This window comes from Apteryx rowi, unplaced genomic scaffold (genome assembly GCF_003343035.1).
Source record: "Apteryx rowi isolate R43461 unplaced genomic scaffold, aptRow1 scaffold_199, whole genome shotgun sequence".
NCBI classification, from domain to species: domain Eukaryota; kingdom Metazoa; phylum Chordata; class Aves; order Apterygiformes; family Apterygidae; genus Apteryx; species Apteryx rowi.
Genome location: NW_020448296.1, coordinates 56,949 through 79,810, shown reverse-complemented (window position 1 = coordinate 79,810; position 22,862 = coordinate 56,949). Strand labels below are relative to the sequence as shown.

General features: G+C 36.5%; 1 protein-coding gene across 9 annotated transcripts in view; it reads left to right on the top strand.

The window, feature by feature from the left end:
* Positions 1–19,807, top strand: part of CEP192 (centrosomal protein 192) — a 75,522-nt gene extending 55,715 nt beyond the window's left edge. For 5 of the 9 annotated variants that reach the window (XM_026063074.1, XM_026063069.1, XM_026063070.1 and 2 more), the window contains 9 exons: positions 2,551–2,656; positions 4,131–4,335; positions 5,543–5,622; positions 6,510–6,605; positions 8,149–8,268; positions 12,647–12,768; positions 13,491–13,614; positions 14,127–14,185; positions 19,007–19,806. In XM_026063074.1, the coding sequence (XP_025918859.1) occupies positions 2,551–2,656; positions 4,131–4,335; positions 5,543–5,622; positions 6,510–6,605; positions 8,149–8,268; positions 12,647–12,768; positions 13,491–13,614; positions 14,127–14,185; positions 19,007–19,145 (1,051 nt within the window). In that variant the 3' untranslated portion in view covers positions 19,146–19,806. Of the gene's footprint in view, positions 1–2,550; positions 2,657–4,130; positions 4,336–5,542; positions 5,623–6,509; positions 6,606–8,148; positions 8,269–12,646; positions 12,769–13,490; positions 13,615–14,126; positions 14,186–19,006 lie in introns of those variants that run through there. The other 4 variants (XM_026063068.1, XM_026063071.1, XR_003253033.1 and 1 more) reach the window with 4 other exon arrangements.
* The last annotated feature ends 3,055 nt before the right edge of the window (positions 19,808–22,862 follow it).

Sequence of the window (22,862 nt, the reverse complement as noted above, 5' to 3'; positions counted from 1 at the left end):
TTTTTTTTTTTTTTTAAGGTCAGTACAGATAGACTTTTAAGATCCCACTGTTAAACTGGTCTCATTTCCCCCCAAATGGCTCTTGTTCCACAATAAATAGTTTTGCTGCTTGAGTATTATTTAATTTAGCAGTTGCTTTAATTTTGTAGATGTTTGTCCAAAGCAGATGCTTGCTTTTCAGTCTGGCATCACTGTTCAAGATTTGATGCATTTAAAAAACACTTAATTCTATCTTCATATATGTGTAAATACCTGGATATGTTGAGTGGGAGAGACTTCCATCACCAGTGAGAACAAGAGGCTTGTCTGGAGGGACTTGGATATTTGCCTCTGCTTGCAGATGCTGTCAATGCTAAGAACAACAGTTTCAAAAAGAGAAATAGCAATGAACGACTTTCCAGTAGCTAAAAGTAAGGACGTAGCAAGTGTCCTGTACCTTGGATTCATGATTCTCTGTAGAATGATTTCTTAATAAGAGGGAATTGAAGTGGTTCTTCAAGCAACTTTCTTGCATTGCATAATTCTAATTTTTTTTTGACCCTTCATTGGAGAAGAATGAACTGAAACCTGGTATGYTGGGTCTGAATAAGTAGTTTGGATCAAGAACAGAGCTGCAAGTGGGAAACAGATCTGTGGGAACAGTTGACTTAGGCTCAACAAGCTGCACTTACCTGTTTTTCTGCTTTTCATGACCATGTCTCTGCAGTGCCAAGAGCAGGCATGCTGTTGGGTTAGGAGCCAGCTAGAATCTGCGTAATGCAGTGATGCCTGGGACCGCCCAGAATTCCTGAACTGATTTAGTCCAGGAAAAGGAGGGTGTCTGAGATCTCAGTGAGAGTGAAGGACAGTCCTAAGACTAAGAATGTGCTTTGCCATGCTAGAGCATGTAAGATCATGCTGGCCGCCCCCCTCTAAAACTCTCAAGTTCCAAGGGATGTGGTAAAGGCAATCACTAGCCTGTCTGAATATGGAATAACAAAGTCCTGTGTCCCTACTGCGTTTGGTAGCATTCTAACAGATTTTCTCATGGAGGAAAGTGAAACTAGCTTCTGGGATGTTGCTACTGCACCTCAGTGTTGGGAGTATAGATAAGTGCTGAGAAAAAAACTGCACTTTTGAAGCCAGGACTGTTGGAATCTGGAAGGGTTGCAAGAGCCTTCTTTGGAAAACATTTTTGGAGTTTCCTTTCTGGATAAGATTTGAAAAGATGCTTAGACTTTTTTCTGCTAGACTCCACTCCATTCAGAATGGAAGCAATGAAAGCAGAGAGGTAATATCTTTAGGTTTGGATGTGACCCTTGTGAGAGACGTATGGTCTGTGACTCCATGTGAGTTGGATTGGCAGATGAAGTTTGTAGCAAATGTCAAAAAGAAGCTGAAAGGAGCAAAGGCAATGGAATGGTTTGTGACAACAGATAGTAACAGAGATGGTGTGTGCACATTGCAAATCCTGTTCTTGCATACACAGCCTGTACATGAGAGAGGAGCACGAGTGCAGAGATTCCAAAGACTGCTGAGCATTAGAAAATTGTCATCTAGAGTGATGAAGCTGTGTTTGCTTGTTGTGTGAATGTACTTGCTGGCTGTACCCCTGAAAGACTTCCTGCTGCTGGAAACTAAAACCCCATCCCTTTCTGTTGAAAAGAATATTTCAAGAAATACCAGTATCCTGATTTAATATTTTAAAACTATTAACAGCTGTTCATTGAAGTTTATATGAGATGGCCATATTATGATTCCTGTGGATTGATTTTGCTCCTACACTAAACTTGTGTGCTGTGCTAATTACATCTCAAGCTAATTCTTCAGGTGTAACTTGAATAATTCTGCTAATTGGTTCTCTTTGCTTACTGTCAATGACCTTTATTTCAGTGATCTAGTGCTAATCTTGAAATTCTTCCTTGCTTACTTTCTGCCCTCTTTTATTTAAATTTATACAGTATAGAATATGGAATGCTCTAAATCAGAATATACTTATGTTCTTGGTGGTCAAATTCTGTGTGATGTCCTAACTGCTTCAAATGAATACTATTCTTACTATCTATAGAAACCACTGATAACATTGGAAGGCTTTTCTTTTTTCTCCAAAATTGGTGGTTCTGCATGGGAGAAAGGAAGGAAAGCTCTTTCTCTAAAACTGGAACTTTTTTCAAAGATGCCTTAAATGCAATTTGTGCAGGATAATTTGTTTAAATAATACAATTTCATTTTTGAAATTTGAAGCTTATTTTTTCTGAAACATGTAATCATATGTCTACTTCCTGTTGCCTGACAGGATGTGCATGTTAGTGATAGATGTTTTACTCTTTTCCTATACCTCCCACCCCATACAACCATCACTGACAAGTTTATAAAGTATGTTAGTGTTTCATGTTTCTGACTATTAAATCTCTATAATAAATCACATATCTAAGAATCTTAAATTTATCTCTAGATCTTTTCCACTTAGCTGCTATCCTAAAAATACATCCTTTCTTGAGCTAGTTACACATCAGTTATAGATGTTCAGTCTAATATGAGGATAATGCTAGCAATTTTTTCTTTTAATAGGAGCAGTATACTAATTCTGGTGAGTCCTAATCCATCACTTGCTACAAAACCTTCAGTAATCCCTTGGAGTGGCCTAATCTATATACATTGTGATAATGGACAAAAGGTACGTCTTACCTGAGAGATGGGTTGTGACAGTGTATTTTGGTTTGATGGGTAAGGACTAGAAGTGTTGCTATAACCTTTTAGGTGTAGGACACCAGTTCTGTCAACTTCATGTACTTTCATTAAAATCATTTTTCCCCTCCATAATTTTAAAGCTTTCCTAAAGAAAATGTTCTGAATAAAAGTAGCTAAATTGCTGTTCTGTAAATTGAGATTTTTGGTTCATTCATCTCTGAATAAATACTGTGAGGGGAACACATAGACTGAATTAATTACTAACAAAATTGCATCTGCTTACCCACCACTGATTTATGCATTGTCAGCTAGAAATTCTAAATTAATACTTCATATATATATATATATGTAAAATAAATACGAAAAGCTAAAATAAGTTATTGAACAAGACACCACTGCTCCTTTTGGTCTCTTTTAAGGTAAAATTAGCCTTCTGGCAGATGAGTCTGTGGGAAAGAAACAGTAGAACAGGTTCTTGATCTTCTTGCATTTTAATCCAAGATTTTTTCCCTGCTTGAATTAAGGAGTATATATGAAATCAATTTACTAAGTCAAGAGTTTTTTCTTTCATCAGTGTAAAAGCAGAAAGACTCTTTGGTAGTCTTCCCCAAAGAAATAGACATCTATTTGTGGATTTTTTTGGAATTTGCTTGGTTTGTTTTTTAAAGCCAGTATGTATTTTGGTGGTATTGATAGGGGTGCATGGAGAGAGAAATGAAGAAGACAAAGAATAAAACAGCATATCTACTTTTCCATATCTTCTCTTGAAGGAGAAAGATGATGTATATGATACAGAATTGGAAACTGCCTTTAAAAACACGGGGAAATTGATGAAAATAATGAGTTGAGAAGGCAATAGACACTGTACATGTCCTTAACTATGTTGTGTTCTGCAATATGAGAATAGGATTAAAGAGAAGAAAACTAGTATAACAAAAATAAAGGATGTAGCAAAAACAGTCAAATATAAATGATCTGGTAGTTGATAATACTTTTACCATTTCCTTGCTACCTGTCCAGTTAAGCAAAAAGTATTCTAATATTTTAATGGTATTAACCTAGGTATTTAGGAAGTTAGCTGTTAAAAATTTTATGGTTGTAAGTAAATACTGTTTGTAGGTATATTTATATTTATGGAAAACAGCTCTAGTGAGAGAGGGATTCAGTCTTAATAGGTTACTGTAATAGTACTTGCATATAGCCTATTGAATTAAACCCTCCAGTTGGTAAACATTGAGTAAATTTTCCTGTTCTCCTAAATTATTTTTTTTCCCTGAAAAGCTTTAAGCTTTATGAACTGAAGTTAGAGAAGACTTGGTTTTCCAACTTGAGGTTTTTTTCCCACTGTTGGGATGTAGAGTTGAACGATGTGAGCTCTTACAGCTCAGGAAAATAGAGTTAAGTAGTATAACAATATTCAGTATTTAAATCTTTCTTACTCTCTTCAAATTGTGTTAAAGTTTATCAAAGTGCAGATTCGGGATGCAGTTGCACAGGATGCGTCTGAGGCAGGCTCTCCGTCTAGAAAACTTGATGCATTCACTCTACAGTCTGAAAATCCTATTACTTATATGGCAAAACCTCTTTCAATGCCCCCTTTAACAAAAATGGAAATAAAGAACAGAACTGTTGTTTTTCCTAAAACAAGATCTGGTGAGAGCTCAGGTAATTTCACTTATTTGTAATTGCAACATCTGTAGTATTTTGTGTTTAAAGTTTTTTTGTTTGCTGTATTGCACGTTTAGAAACTTGAATGCCTTGACTCTTTTTAATTCTTTTTTTATCTTGACAAGTGTGATTGGGCAGGTCTACTCTCTTGATTTTGTTTCTTGAAATGTTAATCTTTGTGATGTAACTTTTCTCTGAAATCTTTTTTGCTTATACAGTATAGCATTCTTGTTTTCTGTAGACAGGTTTGCATACAGATAGATAACTTGGCAATTTTTAGGCAATTGTGATGGATGGTACCATACTGTGCCATGGGCTAAGATGACACTGTGTGGTTACTGTGTTTTACTGAAGCTATTCCAGATCACTGCACTTCTGCAGTAGACCACATTCTCCCTGTATTTGTATGTGTCTCTGTGATGCTAGATAAATTTCTATGCATATAGCAGAGAAATAAATTACTTCCTTAAGCCTGAGGGAATGGTAACTACAAGACTGGCCATCTCTGTCTTGTACTTAAGGATCTAAGATGATGATGTTGAAAATAGAGCCTTGAATCCTCAGTCTGTATTTTTAGTTCCAATAATGCTTAAAATTCTCCAAATTACTATATGAAACTGCCATTCTCTTATCTAGATACCAGATTTTCCCTAGTGCTTAGTTCTCTTTTCTAGCTAATGAAGATTTTTGTAATGATTACTGACATTATAATTTTTTCATTTAGCAGTCCTTAGAACTTTTTTTGTAGTTTTTGCACTCTATTATGTGAAGATACTGGCCAAAAATCTGAATGCTATAATAAATTGAGACTATTAGAAGTGACTTGGAGGATATCTTTGCTATTTGTCATGTTGTTCTGAATTTATAGAAGCCAACTTCCTGGTCCAAACAGTGCATTCACTTCACATTGTCTTTGATACACTCCCCCCCAACCCCGTAAGCATCTTCAGTTTGATTCTTAATTAGAAGACTTTACCTCCAAATTTACTTTAAGCTTTCAAGAATTTTGATAGTGTGTTTTGTTTGATTCTGCTCTAGAAGTTTCGAATCTATGTGGCATCTTGAAAACTGTTTCTGKTAAACTTGTGTTGTGTCTTGAAATAGTCTTTTTGTTTAAACTCTTTTACCTAAAAATACAAAAGTTTAATAACACTTCAGAACAAAGACGTTCAATATATTTATCATTCTGATACCTCTTTTCTAGAGAGTTATCTGGAAATGGAAAATAAGGGGGATGAAAACCTGAAGTGGCATTTGTCATCATTTGCGCCACCCTATGTTAAGGTGAGTGAATGCTGCCTTGCTAATGCATGTTTTAGGCAAATCTCTTATTTTCTTTTTTCCCTTTCTTCCYTCCACTTTCTCTTTCTCCCCCTACCCTCTTCAGAAAGAATATATATTACATAATACACTTAAGTTTCTTCTCAGGCTATCTTTCTTTTCTAACCATAGTAGGGAAATATTTTACTGCTTTTTTCACCTAACGTACTACCTAACGGTGAATCAGTGGGCCAGAAACTGTCCCATAGAGCACTTACTAGCTCATAAGGTTTGCTGGTGCTCATCCAATACATCTTCCAGATTGCATTAAGTAGTCAAACATACATGAAAGATGTGTTCATTTCAGATCCAGAATGTCAGACTAACTTACCTTGTATTGAGACTTGTGCTGCTGGGATTATACTGTATGTGGTATCTCTGTAGGTAATTTAAAGTTAGGTCAAAGATACTTGATTCACACTGCTGCCACTCCTGCAATTATTGTAGCTGTAGTATTGATATTTGTAAATACTTTCCCCTCTGTGTGTGTTGTGGTTTTTTTATTTTTGTATAATCTGAGTACTGTGATAGTTGTGCTGATTTTGTGCTAGAATCATTATGGTCTTGTCATGAAACGATAGAAAAAAGGATTATGAAACACTCTTAGCTGTAGCCCAGATTGTGAAGACTGTGTATGCAGTGTTCTAGCCAGTGTGCCCCTTCTAAATTGCAAGTCAGTAGTCATGATGATTGCATAAATATTGTAGTAGTTTCAATCCTTATTCATTTGCTTTGGGGATTTGATATTATCCTTTGACCTGAAAGTAGCTTTATTTGGTATGTTTTTTTCAGTCCTTTGCAAGGCTGATATATTTTTTCCCTCCAAATCTAACTCATAACTTAATTTGCAGGATGTGGATGAAAGTGGTCATGTTTATAGGGTTACTTACTCCGCTTTCAGATGTTCCTGTGTTTCTGGTACTCTTGAAGCTCATAGAGAAGAGAAGGTAAACTGCTATTCATATGTCAAGAATATTTGTTTGTCTTAACTGTAAAATAGTACCTTACATGACAAATTCTCTGGAATAGCAGTTGAATTTGTGAAGCTGGTTGTACTTTATCTGATAATGATAAAATACTGGCCTCCCATAATTGGGTACTGGAGTGTATCAGGTGTTCAGCATCTACTTACCCACAACTGATATAATGTCAGCTGAACTGATTATAAAAATACAGGCAGTCTGTAGTTTTACTTTGTGCAGAGTGTTTTTTTTTTTTTTTTAGTTCCAAAAGGTAAACCATTCCAGAACAGAAAAGTGTTTTAAAATGCTTTGTAAAATCTACAACAAAATCCTGAATAATACTCTGTTCTTATGAAACTAGTTGAGAGGACCATTTTCCCTTTCTTATGCAAGGTATTGTTGTACTTGTTCAAGAACAGTTTTCTATTCCTTAAGGTGATTTCATTTGACTTACAGTTTTATCTCCTGGCCAGTAGAGGGTTTCATAACCACAATGATAAAACATATCCAAGCACATCTTGAACAGGTTTCTGTGGGGCTTTTTGTCCCTCACCTCCCCAAGTGCTACTTTGACACTAAATGTTCATCTTCATGAACTCTCATTGATTAATAGTTATGTGTTATTGTGACATTTCTTACATAGATTATTCCTAAGATGATGCAATTTATGATCTATTTACAAGAAATAGAAAACTTGTTCCCTTTTCAGTTTGATTGGTTATCTCCTAATAGGGAAAAGCAGTATTTGAATTTAAACAAATGTCTCTGCCTCAGCAGTCCTAGTTCAGGTTTGTTTATTAGGTCTTATTTCATTATTGGCATGTCAGGCTATTGCCTGAAGCTGAATAGGTGCAGACTGCTATCGTGATTTGCTGTTTTTTTGCAGTGACTATGATAATATTTGGCAAATAGATTCAGTTGTAGTGATCTATTCTGGTCTGCTATGCCCCTTCTCTTTTCTTTCCCCCAACTTTGAAATCAGTGCAAGTTTACTCTTGAACTAAACTGCTACAGCACTATATAGAGAGGAGTCTTTGTTTTATAGGTGACCTTTAAGGTTGTTCAAATGCATAGCCTGCAAGTGAGTTTTAATTTCTGTCCTCTACTAACTATAGCACTGTAGTTTACAAGTTTGCTTACAGATTTGGAGCTGGAGGGGTACAGTTGTTCACAGTTTAGCTGTTAGATGAAAGTATTGCTGCCTTCCAGCTGCAGGCATATTCCCCTCCTCATCCCCCTTCTCTCCTATTTTAGTAATAGAAACAATTGTACAAGCACTTACTGACTTTCCTTAAAGCAGATTAGCTGAACTCAAATCCTGTTTGGGAGTGCTTGCACCACCCATTTTGTCAGATCTTTCATTTGAGGGTAAAGGAGGATGGAGAGTAATGTCTTCTGCAAGATCATCTGTGTGTGGCATGTATATATCTATTTAGTGTGTAATTGTTGTGCTGGCTTAACTGTAACTGTATGTAGGTGAAACTGTGTAAACAACAAAAAAAAATTGACAAATGTTTTCTTTTGGTAGGTTGCTCTAATCTTTCTACCCAGAGATAGAGGAGATTACTCCCAGTTCTGGGACCTTGAGTGTTACCCAGTTGAAAAACCATATAGGAAACACAAATTAAGATTTCAGCTTTCTGGAGCAGTAAGTATATAAATATTATAAACTCTCTTTCTCCTAGGTGAAAATTCCTGATAAGCATCTTAATGTAATTATACAGTACTGTCTCTGGTATGCCCCAGAATATTTTGAAAGAATCTGATAATACTTTTATCTCAGACTTAAATGCACTATTTTTCTTATCTTACAAACATACCTTTCTCATCTTGCCTAGGGGATAATGCATTTTCTTTTGCCATGTAAGATGCACAATTTTTGCTTTCTGCTCAAAGAAAATAGAGAAGAAACTTGTCTTCTCTGGGAATTTTCTGTAGAGGCAGATTTGTTTATATCAGATGTTAAATACATCATGCTACAAAGAATTATAGCAAAGTACCTGACCTTTGTTATAATATGTAATGATGCAATCTTGAAAATTTCAAACATCCTTTTGGGAGATATGGGTATGTTTCTGATAGAATCTCTTTTTCTGAGCATTTTTATATTTAACATTATTCAATTATATCCTTAAGCTGTATTAACTACATTGATAATATTTTTTAATGTGGAAAAGTGATAGGGAATTTTACTAAATACATTATGTAGTTGGTTTGGAAAGAACTAGTAGTTTTCTGTTCATTTTTGATCCTCGTTTTAGTCCTGGTGCACTTGTAAGAAATGAGTGTTTCAATACAATAAACCATTATTTAGTCAGTGAATCTGGTATGATTTTAGGCTCATTGTTTTTTGAATTTACGTTCAGTCTGCGTGGGGAGGGACTGACTTGCTTTCTTAAGTGTGTGTTTGCAGATTTTAAGAGCATCAAAAACAATGATGAAAATATTTTAATTAGACTTTTCTTAGGATCTCTTGAATAGAAGAAAGCAGGAATTCAGGGGAAGAACGGGGGGTCAGGGAGGAAGGAAGGAATTAAGCTTGGGCTAATAAGGCTATGCATCCATCTGTGTGAAGATTGTTGCACTGAGTAATGCAGTACTGTTCCTGACCTACTTCTGAAGTCTCCCTTATCTCTTTTGTAAGAAAAAAGACATGCAAAACCACTAGGCAAAAAAAAGAAAAAAAAACGGAAACTGTCAGGCATCTAAAAAGATCATCCTGTAAGTGTATAGATCAGAATAACAGCACAGGTGGGGTATTTTTTGAGGCTTATTCATAGGAGCAATTGGAGCTCCCCTTCAGCTCTCCTGTTGCTCCTCAGCTCTAATTTTACACTGAGGCCTGGAGATAGGGGCTTGGGAGTTGGAACTGATTTTCTGTGCTCTGTCCTTCGCTTGCTTTTAATCCCTGCCTCACTACCCATCTGAATGTGAATAGCTTTGTGCGTTCAGTATTGCATGGTCAATATAWATGGTTTGCTGTCCTCTCCAGAAAGCTTGTGTTTTTTCTAAGTCGTCCAGATGAAGATTTGAGATCTTTTAGAGAACCAAGCCTGTTTTGGTAGTGAGAATCTTGCTTGCTGTTGTTGCCAGCTCATCTTACCTCCACTGGAAAGCAACAATTGCACAGGATGCTTGTTCTTCCCAGTTGTTACTTATGCTGAAAAGGCGACCTGTTCGCAAAGTATATGTTAAATGACTTCTAACTTTAGGAAAAATGAGACCTGGGCAGTTTTTGTTTAAGAGGTTTTTTTATTAAGCTTTCGTCTAATTCTTTTAGCTTTTCATCAGAAATCTAGTTATAAATAATTCACTTCTGAGAATGTGACTAGGTGCCAAAGTTGTGTAAATATTTGAGCAGCACAATTTGATATTGATGTTTATGAACTAGCATGTCAAATTTGTTCCTCTTGATTTTTCAAAGCTGTTAAAAATTAGTTCTTTCAAACATCTTGTACGTATGGGAAAAATTTTGTAGAAAATATTTGAAAAATGTCAAGATCACTTTGAAAGTCACAGCTGAAAATGAAAGATTTCCTTAATCAAATAGGTAAGGAATTATAAATCTGTTTACAAGAGGAGTCAGTGCAGATTATTTACTTAGATTGTTGCTTTTTTTAATCAGGTGCACTTCTAGTTGAGAAGACAAGTTAATTGCAATCTGTTATGTCCCAGGGATCAAGAGTTTAGTCTGCATTACTACAACTTTGAAAAGAGCTTGAATCCTGCTGGGTTTGCTGAGGCAAAGAGGGCTACTGCTATGGTTAATGTGACTCTTGATAGAATAAAGTGGGAAGACTGACTGTCATTCATAATGACTGAGTAGTATTTATTTGTAGCACCACTTCAAAAGAAATGAAAAATTTGAAAGAGCTTAGGAAAGAACTAAAAGAATGACGTGAAGTTAGGAAAATCAGTGATACTGTATTCATTTTTTTCCTTAAAACAACAAACAATTAACTGACTCGGATCATGCACTGTGTGCAGTTGCAGTCCCCCACCATTAGGAAACAGTCAGCAGCTCAGAAGGGTCTGTCTTTACAAAATTCCTCCTAGAGACAATGAAAGGAGGTATTCTGTATGCTCTTTGCAGCCCCTCCCAGTCTCAGTACTGGTTATTCAAACTTATTTTTTTCTTCTTCTAATAAACATTGATTAGGCTGCTATTAGGTACCTCACTGGTTTAAGAATGAGCATTCTTAAATCAATGACAGTACCACTGTGCATGCCAGTTCTGGATTATTTTGGTCTAATTATTGGTCCCTTTGGGATGAAACTGAACCAATAAGAACCTGCCAGAAGACTGAGGCAGAACCTAAGTTGTTCTGATTTCTCCTTTGTTATGTAGAACAGTCGAGGACTGCGTAAAAGTGACCCCCTGCCATAATTTGAACAAATGTTAACTGCATAACATAACTGCATAACATTTTTAATTTACATGGCTTATCTTCTTTACCTGTATAACTATGCAACTTCTTAATGTATCATTTTGCAACAGGGGAAGTGAACCAACTGAGCTGTCACTTAATGAATTTCTTAGTGAATAATTGTTTACCAAGATTCCCGATCGGATTACTGTTATCAGCAGTCCAGAAGCTTTGTTTTATTTTGTATATTCCAGGAGCAAGAGAAGGAGAGGAAGAAAACCTTTCTAAGCTCAGTGAGCAAAAAAAAATCCCATTTTAAGGCTAAATAGACACTAGTTTTATTCATACGCTCCTGAGGTTTCTTTGGAACAAAAGCACTTTAACATTGTCCAAATAGTTACATTTATGTACTGCTCTGGGTTTGAAGCAGGAAAAATCAGTAAATAGGGGTGTCAGTTAAATGATGCAATAGTAGAAGATGCCATTATAAAGACTGGGGAAAACCTCTGACAATTTTCCATAATGTTTCTCATTCTCATGGAGTAAACTTGCCTTATTGATAAATTAGAATTTGAATGATAACACTGAGGTATGGCACTCATCGTTTTTTTCCCTTACAAGCTCTTGAAGCAAGAGATATATATGAAACCTTTCTTGTCTTTACATATCAGGTTCTACTGTAGTTCACGGGTTATTTGCAACTGAAGAATATTCTTTTAAAATTAAGATAACTTGGCTGCTGCTATTTCTGACAGACTGATTAGAAGCTCTCTCAATAAAAGAAACGACTGTCTAAAAGACAAATTTGTCATACCAGCTCTATTGAAGATGAATCTATTTTTTTTAGCCTTCCCGGGGTAAGGGAATCAACTGCTTGTCTAAAATGTCAGCAGCTTTTGAAAAATTTGAGACAATGTTTTATGACTAAGTGTAGGAGATTTTCAGATTCTTTGACTTTGTCAAGGTACTGTGACCCAAGGGTATCAAACAGTATCTGTCTGGCTATGTCAAACAATGCAGAATTTGAAATTGTGTATCTGGCAAAGCATTCCCTTAGGATGATCTAGTTGCCTTGTGTTAGTGAGTACACTGAACGTAGGTCCCCACTGGCATAACAGTGGTAAATATTACGGCTGAATTTCAGAATGTAGAAGTTACAGTATAATGCATTTTCAGATTCTGTTTCTCTGCAGAGTTCTTCCTCTGTTGAGAAGGATGTATTGTTCATAATGCAAAAGCATTACAAAGCTTTTTGCTTTTGTGAGAATTCAAACTATAATGATGTCTTATTCCTTCCTTCTCTTTCTGAGCAGTTATTTTGCTGACTTTGCTGCTCTTGAGGCATATGGGTAGAATATCTGTAGAGATAGTGAGGGCTTTTTTTTTTCATCTTCATTGTTAGCAGTGGTCTCAAGTCTCCATCTGCGCTGCTAGTTTGTTGCAAACTGGCTTGTAACAAATAAAGTATTTGTAAGACACAGAAACACATTATAGCGTTCCTCCCCAAATCATTGTCCCTGTCACAGTGATCCAGACTCTGCTATTCTGGAAAGATACTATAAACATAAAACTTCAATTCAGAGAAGAGAAATGGTTTAAATACTTAAAGATTAAAATTTTAAGTGCAAATGTTAAAGACTACTTTATTTTTGTCAACAGGGTACTAAAACGGAAAATAAAACTTTAATTCTGAAAGCTTCCACAGATGCCCTTACAGAAACTGAGCTTCCACCTATACCAGGAAGGAAGGCTTACTCTGAAGCATCTACAGTTAAAACAGGGTAGGTATGGGCATAAATTGAAATGAGAGGTTCCAGCTGGATAGAACAGAAAAAAACCGTTTCTCACCATGAGAATAGTTAGGCAGTGGAGCAGGTTGCCTAGTGCTGTGCAGTCTCTGTCCTTGGAGGTTTTCAAGACCCAAGAAGCCAAAGCCCTGAACAACCTGATGTGACCTCAGAGCTGACCCTGCTTGGAGCAAGAGTTTGGACTAGAGACCTCCTGAGGGTCCCTTCCAACCTCAATTATCCCGTGTTAAACAGTAAATAGCTGCAGAAACATATCTGGCAAATCACTTAATGACTTTGTATTAGTCACAAGCAGTTTCCCATACCTTTTCCTTCCAGCTGGGTTCCAGAGTAGCCTAACCATGATTCACTGTTGTAGCAGTAAAATCTCTTGCACGCTCTACCGTTCTGGAATCTCTACAATATCTTAAAGTTGCCTTTGCAAAAGACCACTGTACTACATGTCTTAACCTTGCTGCTGTTCAGTGTAAGGTGGCTCTCCAAGTCTCATACTGTGGGATGATGTGGGTATCAGGGGAATAAAATCTTTTTGTTAAAGATGGCATCAAGACTTCAGGATGGTTTTTTTCCTTTTCATTTATTTATTTAATTTAGTATTGTCAGAAAATACAAGTATTGTTTTGAAGTACAGAATTAATATATTCAAACCATATAAATAGGAAATCTTAATATCTTAAATTTCTTTTCAAAATCAGACAAAATGGGATAATTCGAGGATTGTATGCACCAGAAGACCTGTATACCTTTCCTCCAACCAGAGTTGGGGAGTCACGCACATTAAAGGTCAACTTGCGGAATAATTCTTTTATGACACACTTGGTAAGTTTGACAGACTTTCAAATATATTTTTGTAAGTCAATGATTCAGTTGCACTGGGGGTTTTTTTGTTTGCTTCTGACAGAAGATTGCAATAGTATGCCACTCTTAACTTGTTAGTTCCAAAAGTCAATACTAGTAGCTATATTTGAAGAATGCTTTTTTTCTCTCATTTGAAGAATGGTTTTTTTGTTCTCCTGTAATTTTTATCTTTTCTTTTGTCTGACTCTGAACTGCTGAGGGCTTTTAACATATTTGCAACTGAAAAAATAATAGGTTGTAGTTCACATATATTTGTTATTAGCCTTATGTCTTTTTTGTTAACTTTGTTAAAACATCCTGAGATGTAAATTTTTTTTTATTACGCAAAAAGCTGGGCATGCTTTATTTTTAAGCCCTGTGTCTATCTAAAGCTGTATTTGTAAATGACATGACTAATCTCAAGCATATGGGAAACTGAATATGGTGGTCTTGGATGTGGTGGAGTTTTTTAAGCATTTTGTATTAAATTACAGCTGAAGTTTGTAAGTCCCAGAGAACCTTTTCACATCAAGCACTTGAAGTACTCTCTAAGGTGAGTAATGCCTATGCTAACATTGTTCTTGCATAACAAAAAAAAATTAAACCCAAGTAATTCAGTAAGGTAAGTATCTTCTGTATATATACAGTGCTGACATGTAGCTATAAATATTCAATATTCTGGCTGTCTAGTTAAATGTATGTTTTTTGCTAATGCTGTGCTTTGTAATCTTGGTTAGAAGCAGAATGAGCCCACACACTTATTTCTGCATCTGCCAATTTCTTCCCTGCAAATTGTTTCTAACAGTGCTGCTGCTTTTAATGCTAAGCCTAATGCTTCATTTAACCATTTGGCATGCTGTGCACAATCAAGTCACTCCTTCCATTTATACTTTCTGCACAACAGACCAAGCAAATTGCCTTCATCATGCTCCTAATTTGACAGTCCTGCAGAACTGCACCTAAGATTCTTTGCAAATACCAGGTTTGAGCAGCCAGTGGAATTGCCTGGTTATACCAAGTATTTCAGCATATTACCTGCATAAAAGGAATATTCAAGCTGGTGATAACAATCCCTTCAAAATAGAATCCAGTCATCTTTGGAGTTGATTACAACAAGTATTTGACAGTACCATTAGTCATGTCTTCAGGAAAAAAAGTATCTTGGTCATTCAGCTGTAACAGTGGGATTGTCACAAAGATAGAATGCAACTGTTTGCATTAAAAGTCATCTAGCATGCATTCTTGGTGTTTCAACAGGTCCCAGTTTTAAATACAGGGAAACTAAGTGTGTATAGAATAGAAATTATGTGAGCAAAATCACAAATGGAACTAGATCCTCTGACTCCTAATCTAGTTTCCTGTCTGCCAGTCCATGGCACATCTCTATGCAAAATGTCATAACTCTGCTTAGATAATTTTTCCAGTCTCCCTACTTAATTGGCATCTTTTTATTGTGTATGCCACACCAGACAGCATAAAAAGGTTTTTTGTGGAAGTAGTAACCAGGATCAAATCTAGTCAAATCAAGATGTCCAGCTAGATCTGTCTGAGGCTGTACAGCTGTAGACCAAGGACAGGATGACTTAGTAGTTCCTCCAAAAAGGATGAGTAACTTCACTGGAAATCACTTAAATATTTCAAAAAGATTTTTGAGGGATACTGTCAAAGCTATTTGGTATATTTTCTGTGAGAGATAGTAAACCCAGTTGCTTTTACCTGAAGTAGTTGGCAATAAGTTAAAATTCCACCTATCATTTATAAATGGTATCAAGTGAACACATTGTACCATTTAATAACATTCTATAAGCTTTATTCTAGCCACTTTGACTATTTTTGCTCCAGTTATAAATACTGACCTCTTCTAGTGTGGTGTGAGTGTTTTTGTTTTTGTTTTTCTTAATTCTTTTATCTGAAAGTCAGCATAGTTCTCTGAAAAAGCTTTCTGGCTTGAGATCATAAACCATAGAAGAGTTACTTGACTTGGAGAGATGCTTTTAAGAAAAGTGCTAAAAGAATTTCTTTAAATGGCTTTTATTTAAGGTTTATGAACAGTGTCAAGGAGAATTTAAAGAAAGCCAGTTAAGTTAGGTTAACTGAGCATGCTGTAACGTAATGTTCAAAAGTAAATGGAGAAGAAAACTGTGTTTGCAGGAGCTTGAATAGTTAGTCTGTAAATAAGAGTGTAAAAATACTAAGTATTGCCTAGCCACACTTTTGGACTTTGTTATGTAGTAAAGCCATGGTCTGTTGCACTCTCTTTGTTTTCAGGTTCAGATTTGAAAGTAATCCTCAGTAATCAAGTATTAAATCTGGGTAATGGAATTGCAGGGGTTTATTATATTTAAAATCAAGAGCTTGACCTTCAGAAGTTGATGCAGTGGTTTGCCAGTTTTTATTCAACTGGTTGTGTGTTCACAAGTACCAAAACTTAACAGTCCTCCTTTTTTCCATAGTTGGCTCAATTGAAAATAGTAACTGACTTAATCCAAGCACAGTATCTTGCAGCCAAAACTGCGGTGAAAAGAGTAAGGAATTTTAAGTCTTCACCAAATGCCTCAAAACATAAATCCTGTTAACCACAGAGGAATCATTTAGCTAGTATTGTAAGTCTTGCAAAGAATAGAAAGGAGTTGTCTGGAATTTGCATTCAAGAGAGGAGTTCTATTTGTTGATGAATAGTAGATTTTACTGCAAAGCTGAGTATCTTTAACAAGATTACTTTCAAATGATAWAAAGATACAGATGAAATATTAAAACACTTGATAAATGTTCAAAGGTTTTTAGAGTTAAGTTCTGTTTCTGGAAGGACTATGAGACTATGCTTACCTAAAAAGAAGTTTGAAAACTAACGTATTCATGTTACTTTCAGCAGTCATCTGAAATAGGCTGATTATATAGTAGCAGATATTTCAAATAGTACTAAAAGGTAAAACTTCTGTTTGTGAATAATTGTTTCCAGTAGCTACCATTCTGGGTGTCAGAAGTCACTGTTCATTGCCAGTAGACCTGGTTACTGTGGCTTAGATAGAGCTTATCCATTCTATTCCTTTTGAACTTACCTGTTGCTGCTATTGTGTTTGGAGGACAACAATATCGGTTTGGCTGTCCTTGAAATAGCCTTCAGTCATACCTGACTGTTCAGAAATACCACTTGAAACTGATGCAGTATCCTGTGAAGCCCATGCAGTATTTACAGACTAATTGAGTTATAGACAGTGAAAAGTTTGAAGTAAAGTAAAACGTCTCATTATGAGAAAAATCAGTGCAGGTGAATTCCATTTGTCTTGACACTGCTGTACTTGACTGTTTCTGGCTACTGTACTTCAGAAATCCTCCAGGTTGCTTCATTTCTAGCAGTATGTATTCTGTATAGTAGCCCAAAGCATGATTGTCATTGAAGGAGTTTGAACTTTCCAGTTTTTTTAGTGGAAGAAAATGAAAATAGATCTCTTCCTTTGGATTAGGACATATGAAGATTCAAGTGTGTTGAGCCATATCCTGGGCATAAAAAATCAACTCACTGCTACAAAATAATTTTCAAATAATGTCTGACTAATTCTGCTTTTAGAGAAGAAAAATAATGTGTATAGCACCAAATGAATACTTGAACTTCAGTGGTCAAATGAAATTCAATACAGCTGCTGTATGCTAAGAAACTTTGCTCTGCCCCAATTTCATGAAAGTCACATAATATGTATTTTGGAAATTAATATTTGACATCCAGATGTGGCCATCTCTTTGAAAGAGTGATACATGACTTACTATTACGTTTTTGATATTATAATTTTGAGTTTGGGTATGTGATTTTTTGAGTAAATGTTAGGATGTGTAGGCAAACATCTTTTTGGAGTGCTCTATTTGATAGACTTGTACATTCTTCCTGTCTTTCCTCCTAATGCTTTCTTTTTTATAGTCTCGGATGGACTGGTTGTATGGATTGAATTCGGTCTTAATTCTTGCTAAAATTGGTGTAATCTAATACATCTGTAACATAGAAATAGTCATACTAACATTCCTCATTTGTAGATCAGGGTGTGTGGGTTTTTTGACTAAATGGATAGAGACACATCTTGGCAGAATTGTTGTACAATACTCATCAGTCAAGTATGAGACATGAAACCCTGATCTGACCTTACTCCTTTGCTGTATTGTGTATTGTAGTTCAGTAATATAGAATGTGTACTTTGTATTAACCCAATTAAAAAAAAATACAGTAGTGCTTCAGTCTGTGTTCTGAAAGTGTTCTCTTAGTAGATTGCTTGATTGATGAGGTTCTGTAGAAAGATTTCAAGCCACATTTTGCTAATATAACTATTCTGGCACTAGGGATAATGAAGCTGGAATCAAGTTTATATGCAGGGGGAAATACTATGATTTCCAAATAGAGGAGGAGGGTCAGAACATAGACTAATAGGTTGGATTAGTGTAGAGGAAAGTGTGGAGCAAAGGAGAGTAAAGGTATAGGAGCAAAATAAGAAATAGTATGGGAAACATGTCAGAGAAAGTTGAATAATAGTAAATATACTGCTAAAGGGAGAAAATTAGAGTCATAATAAAAAACAGTAGTTCCTTCTCTCTCTGTATTACTAAGTGTTGCTGTTCCTTTTTCACTTATTCCAATATGCGCTTATTACTATTACCTGCCTGTTCTGGATCATGACTGTTAGATCCCACGGAATCTAATAGACTGCCACTCAGCATTTCCAGCTTTTTAGCTTGTGTAGCTTTTATACTTTTAAAACTTGCGCTCTAGGCTTTGAAAGTTAAGACAGTCACCTATTACATTCTACTGTGGTAGAATAATTTCTTTACCATTTGGAATGTTTTTATGCCTTCTGAGTAGAAGAGGAATTACAGAACCTAAAAGGAAAGACATGTGATGTAAAATCTTTCAAATACTGATTGAGCATGAGTATATTGATTTGCAGTGATTTAGCAGAATATTTACTCATGTGGAAAACATTAGAAGTAATTGAAATTAAATTTACTAGCTTCGAATTGATCAAGAATTGGAAAAATTAGTACACTTGTCAAGTGACTTCTGAAATAAGTGTGTATTTACTTTGCTGTAAATATAGTTTATACACTGTCAATATATTGTAGAAAGGCAGACCAGACTTATCCAGGTAAACTGGCAGCAATAGCTAATAAAATACTATAATACTTTGTCTAGCCAGTAGGAAAGCATCATCTTTAGAATCTAAGTCCCTCAGAAGAATAATAGGTAGTCAAAACTATAAAAATACACTTGATTTGATTCCAGTACATATCCTATGTACTATTTTGGTGAAAGTCAAAACTAGAAAAAAGTCTATATCTAATAGGATTTACTTGGTTTTAAACATCAAATATGCACATAATTGTCTTTTTACAGATCCCATCATTACATCAACGTGCCAGTCCAGTTCAAGCCAAAGGCAGAAGGCAGATATGAAGCTCTCTTGGTTGTGCAAACAAACAAATATGGCACTCTTGGTATTCGGCTATGTGGTAAAGCTATTGCAAAAGAATAGACAGGACAGTTTTAAAACATGTCACTTAAAATATTCAAAGATTTGCTACTACAGTTCCATACTGACTTCCCCTGTTTTTTTACCCTGTGATGCTGCTTTGATGGAAGGTCTGGAAGGTGAATCATGGTGCTTGTTTTACAAATCTGTTTTCATAGTAAAAAAATCTGAGAAATAATGTATGTTTTAAAGTTATGTTATAACTTACATTACTGCGCTTTTGTTAAACAGGGAAGTTTTCTATTTTTGCATTTATTAGGAGTGGCTAGATACTGATGTATTTATTTTAAATATTGTAAATACAAAAATAAAAACTATGTGCTAACAGTTGCTTCTACCTGACTTCTGTCTTTGGTTAAACAGTTCATTGCTGAAGGTAAGGGGTGACCAAGATTCCTGCCAGTGTTTTTTTAGGTGGGTGGATGAGGGGAATAAATTTGTGATACAGAAGCTGGACTGGTCAGGGTTGTTCCTCCATCTGGTAAAGCTGGGACTAGATATCTGACAGTTGGCCATTTTGCACAGTTCAGTGGTATGGATAAGTATTATTTTTTAACTGCCCCCAGCCCTCCAAATAATCCATCTAACCTAGCTGCTTTCTTTGGCCTACTTTCTGTGCACTTCCCCAGCATTCACTGTCATTGGATTAGGGATGGGAAGCAGAGTTTTCCACTTACTCCTTTTACCATTTATGGATGTGTTTGTGAATTTCTGTTCATGTTTTTGAACCTCCTGATACTCTGCCTCCACAACTTCATGTGGCAGCAAGTTCCAAGAGTTCACTGCTCTTTAAAATAAAAGTTTTTTTTATGCCTGTTGCACTGGTCTCTTACTAATTCCGTTGAGTGCCCTGTAGTTCTTATACTGTGGAATTCGGTGAACAACAGTTCCACCTTCAGCTTGTCCATTGTTACCACACCCTTTGTAGCCCTTGAACATTAATTCTTTCAGACTGATAGAAGTTTGAGTGAAACTCCTTTCAGTTTGAGATTGTGTTGAATCATGTTTTCCAACAACTGAAATTTGAAAGACTGAGGAAAAACCTGGAGTACCCAATGCTTTGCCTTTTGAACACTCCACCAGAATTATATTTAAGTGTAGTGTAGTTCTCCTACAGCTGCCACTTCTTCACAAAAACTAATTTTTCGGCAGTCTGGACACCAGGAAAGGAAGGTTTACTGGGAGAAATTAAGCTAGCTGTAAAATGATTTGCCATCTCCTTATTTTTCCATCAACAAGATCCTTGCAACAAGATATTAGCTGCTCCTGTCTGCTAGCTACTGTGACCATGTTCCTTCTACTTTCTCTCCAACTGATGCCGTTTGTCACTTTCGCCAACTGGTGTGCCCGGTTGGTGYCCCTTTCTGCTCCTCCTGAATATTGAGTAGGAATGGAGAGGATCTTCCTCTGTCTACTCCCCTTCCCCAACAGACTTGGTGGCCTCATTTGAGAAATACCTCAAGAATAGCCTTTCTTGGTTCAGTTTTAGGTGCACAATCATAAGTCTCTTCTAAAGTTGGAGAAAGTATGGAGTTCAGTGTGCATATCTTCAAAGTCTTTGCATTTTCTAATTGATATCTCCCAGCTGCCCTTGGTTCTGAAGGTGCCTTTGCCTCTTGATCTCAGCCTGTGCAATCAGGCAAGCTTCAGCATCACCTAAGGCTGTATCCTGAAGAGTGATTAAAATCAACATTTCTCTATGGAAGGGGAAATAATTTTCTAATCACTTAATATAACATTTCTTCATTGATGACAGTTCTTTTTACTGAATGGAGTAGGCAGCCTAGGGCAGTGGCTTCTTTTTAAGGGGTTTTAGTATAGAGAATTAGTACTATAAAAAAACCCCTATAATTCTCAACAACTTTTGTGGTTGCAGCAAGCAGTTAAAGTTTTTGGTGAAGGTATGCACAAGTTACAATTACTGTCTGCCTATTTGGATGCCTTCAGTAGAGCTTAAAAAGGACTTCAATTTATTTCTCATCAGAAATTAATAAGCATTGATATCAACACTAGTGCTGATCTTAGCCACTTCTAAAGCCGTAGCAAGATGTGTTACCACAAGGCCTGTCTTGGAAAATCAAAATCATTCACAGCTATGATCATTTAGCCTACTGAAGAAGTCCTATGGCCCTGTAAATAAGATTTTGCCCTTATTCATAAAAAGACTACAAGTTTTGGCTGATAGCACAGGGACTCGGGATGTGCCTTGACTTGAGCTGGGTTTAGCTTGTTTTGACAACTCTTCAGTGGTCAAGTGACTATTGCCCCACCTGTTTAAGCTTAACCTCTCTAAATACCTTATATGGTAATGCTTTGAGGACTTAGGTGAAGTCAGGGTGTAACAAACAACGGCCCTTTATGTCAGAGGCCTGGGGGAGGCAACTGTGCAACTTTCAGATGTACTATGAGCCTGAAAGCACCAACATCGTGCTCCTTACAGCAAAGAGGAGGAAGTCTGTACCATGAACATACTCCTCCGGGTGAAGACCTCAGGATGCCAGCACCTTGTTTTAACCCTCCCCTGTTCTTGAGGAAGACTGGAGCTGTAAGCCTTAGGACTGAGAGGAACACAGAAAGAAAGGGTGAGCATAACACCCTTGGGTGTAGATACTAAGAAGTTTTTGTATAGCAATTTTAACTGTATTCCTTATGACGTTTTTCTGTGTTCTGTAGATAACTTGGAACACCAAACTTAAAAGGCTAATTGGATTGGCTATAAATTCTTAGCTCAATATGTAAAGTGTATTCCATTTTGCCTGTAAAAAGAGTAAGGGTAACAGTTCCATCTCTGGTGGAGGACCTTAATTTCAAGGGCAGAGTTCTCTTCCGTCCATCTACAGAAAACTTCGGCAGAGCGTATCGTGTCCCTGGGTGATGTTCAGCCCTTTAGGAATTTTAGTTAACTCTCAGAATTCTTTTATTAACCCTACTTACTGAGACCCTGCAGCCCATTTCCACCCGTTTCTTTATAGGGTTTTACCAGGTAATCTTTAAAGAGCAGGCAGGACTCCATTCATTATTGCCTAGAAATAGTCTGTGCCCAGTCTTAGTGCTGAAATGAAACTTCTGAAAGTATACTCCAGAGGCGTAACAGAAATTCCCAGTGCACCACCTTTTCACTGACCTCTTCAATTTTCCATCTGAAAAGACAGTTCTAAGACATTTTAAAATGATTTTAGATACTATAACCCAGAGTCATTTTATCCAGTTTTCTAGGATGTTACCTCAAAGCTTTTCTTCACTTTTCATAAGATCCTACTTTGGCAAAAAACTCAATTTACTGCTCAACGTAAATGTTACAGACCCAATCCCCCTATCCTTGAAATTGAAGGTATTTTACAGCAGCTGGTTCTTAATAGGAAGGCTGATGATCAGCACAAAGTGTCTGATACTCTGTTCTGAAGCAGTCCTGACCCCAGGTAGTTAAGGGCTGATGCGTACAATTTCTCATAATTGGTCTTTTGTGAGCAAACCTCAAGGAGAGGCTGGGCAGGCATCAGTTGATTGCCACACACACCCCTGCCTCCCCACCCCTCAACTAGTTCCAGCAGGGTTTCAGGATCTTCTGAGTCTTTCAGGTAGCAGTTCTAGTTCCTTATACTTGTGTGAGGTCAAATTTCACAGTAATTCCCTCAAATACCTCTTTTGAAACTATACACTCCTCATGAGATGCCTGAATGCTACCTCACTCGTGTTCAGAACAAACCAGACGTTCCTCTG